General features: G+C 33.8%; 1 protein-coding gene across 1 annotated transcript; it reads right to left on the bottom strand.

Annotated features, from left to right (window-relative positions):
* Positions 1-623: 623 nt before the first annotated feature.
* LOC110444225 (solute carrier family 22 member 15-like) lies at positions 624-1943 on the bottom strand (the record flags this gene model as incomplete). The annotated part of the gene is made up of 3 exons (XM_021488623.1): positions 624-696; positions 1362-1479; positions 1861-1943. Coding segments are annotated over 3 exons (274 nt in total), but the record flags the coding sequence as incomplete, so codon positions are not given.
* Between the last annotated feature and the right edge of the window lie 316 nt (positions 1944-2259).

Raw genomic sequence — 2259 nt, 5'->3', positions numbered from 1 at the left:
TTAATTTCCTTCGAAATGGCAAATTTTCAACCAAATAGCGCACAACAGACGTTATTCGCTCATTTTATTATGAAAATGCGGGTTTATGTATCTCTTTGTAATGCCCTTTCTCCTAAGCCAGTTGTCGAATGCACTTGAAATTTCATATTTACGTATTTCATTTATTCCAGATTACGAATATAAAACTAATTCTAAATCACCGACGAGGCCGATAATGACCCTTAACGCCCCTAGTCCTTTAGCATTGTCTGATAATGTTCTTTAATACACACATATGTCCTTAGACAACGGTATGGCTTTCTTAATATGTGTTAAAGGTTTTTTTCTAACGCCTTTTTATATCTACTCATATGCAGGTCCATTCAATAATCCTTCTGATTTAGTTTATTTTTACTGTCCTTGCAATGAAACTGCTTTCGTTTTCTGATAATCAAACAGACTTTCATTACAAACAATATTCCTTGATGAAAAAGGTTGTTTAAAAACTTTTTAATGGAATATATTCCTGGATTGTATATATTATTTATGTAATGAAAAAACAATTCTGAATAATAGGTAATGTCTAATCTTTTTATGGAAAATGTGAAAATGGGAACAGTGATTAGGAAAGAAATTTATCTTACCAGATAAACAATCTTTGGTGCAATCATTGCTCCCACACGTGAAATAGAATTATGAAGTCCAAATCCGATGTTCCTAAAACAAAAGAAAACTGTAGCCTATCAAAATCAATATTAAGAAGATATGCAGTGCCTTCCCGTTCATTCATGTGGTATCTTATTACATGTTTCGTAAACATGAAAATGTCAGAAACTCAGGGGTTGATTCGGCACTTATTCCTCAGCTGTATTTGTATAAAGCAGCATGTATTAAGTTTTTAAATCATAACACAATTTATTATCAAATTACAAAAAGCATATGAAGTAAAATGTTTAAATATTAGATAAACTTTATCTTCATCACATCATTTTCGTTTCTATCAATTACCGGATATTGTTTGAAAAAAATGTATTGTACGGAGAAAACTTAAAATAGGCTTTAAGTCGTGATTTTCAATAAAATTTGTTGAAATTGAAAAACATTAAAACAACATTAAAATAACTGTAGTGGGGAGTTTTATAAGTGGTTTCTTAACACATGTCTCTTAATACATGTGATCTCTGTAGTAGGTTTTTCTGTAAATATCAAAAGAACGGACATGCAAGCGAAGCATAAATAATATTGAATAGAAGAAAAAAAAGTTTTTATTTATCACATTGAATGGTTCCATTTCATAGTTACAGGTTTTGACAGTGGTAAAGAGATCCTTATCTTGCCTTTAAATGGCCGTGAAGAATAGAAATTGTGATGGAACTACTAACCTTACAACAGTGGGGTAGGTTTCTGTAGTCAGTAACATAAGGGAGGCCCAACCTGATGCAACACATAGCTTAGCCGCCAACGCAAATCCATTGATCAGTTGGTCTTTTATATCCAGGTCTGCAAACAACAACAGCGGTTATATGATTTTCTTTTGGTTTTGTTTTTCCTATTTGATTTCTTTCTTGTCATTGTGTGTTTCGCCTTTAATGAATTGATAGACACTTGGATACCGGATAGATGACAAAAGACAATGAGGCTCTGCCGAACTCAGAGGAAATATCATATGAATTTTAAACGAAAAAGATATCCTTTTCATATCATTGCCAAGAATGTTTTCGATTTTTTTTTATCTGATCTCCAGGTCTGTGACGTCAACACTTTCCAATGTGACATCATCTCACTGACTTGACGCAATGTCTACTATGTCACTTGTTTTCAATGTGACATCACAATGACCAGACTTCGTGTTAAATGTTGTTATAAATAATGTGTAGTTACCACTAATCTCTGCAGCTGCCACAACCAAACCGGACAGTCCTCCTAGTAGTAATAACCCCGATGTCGTTCTTTTGCGACCAAACCTGTGTAAATAAATAGACTCATCTAACGACAATCCCAGGCAACTCCCTTTTACGACCGAACTTGCGAACGTAATTAACTCGTCTAAAGATAATAAATTACTTATCTTAATGATCCCTGTCCACTGCACTCCATTTTTCGTATACAAAGTAACATCTTCCTAAGTTCGTTATTAGATACAACTGCACATGTAGCTCAGTCGGGCCAAGACAGTTCAGTTGATCAGCTAGCTCAGTCATTAGAACGACAAGATACAAATCTATATTCCAGTGTTCGAACCATGGTCTATCCCCGCTGAATATTTTTCATCTTTATTTA

The sequence above is a fragment of the Mizuhopecten yessoensis genome, unplaced genomic scaffold (assembly GCF_002113885.1).
Source record: "Mizuhopecten yessoensis strain PY_sf001 unplaced genomic scaffold, ASM211388v2 hete_36067624, whole genome shotgun sequence".
NCBI classification, from domain to species: Eukaryota; Metazoa; Mollusca; class Bivalvia; order Pectinida; family Pectinidae; genus Mizuhopecten; species Mizuhopecten yessoensis.
This window is presented reverse-complemented; position numbering and strand designations above follow the sequence as displayed.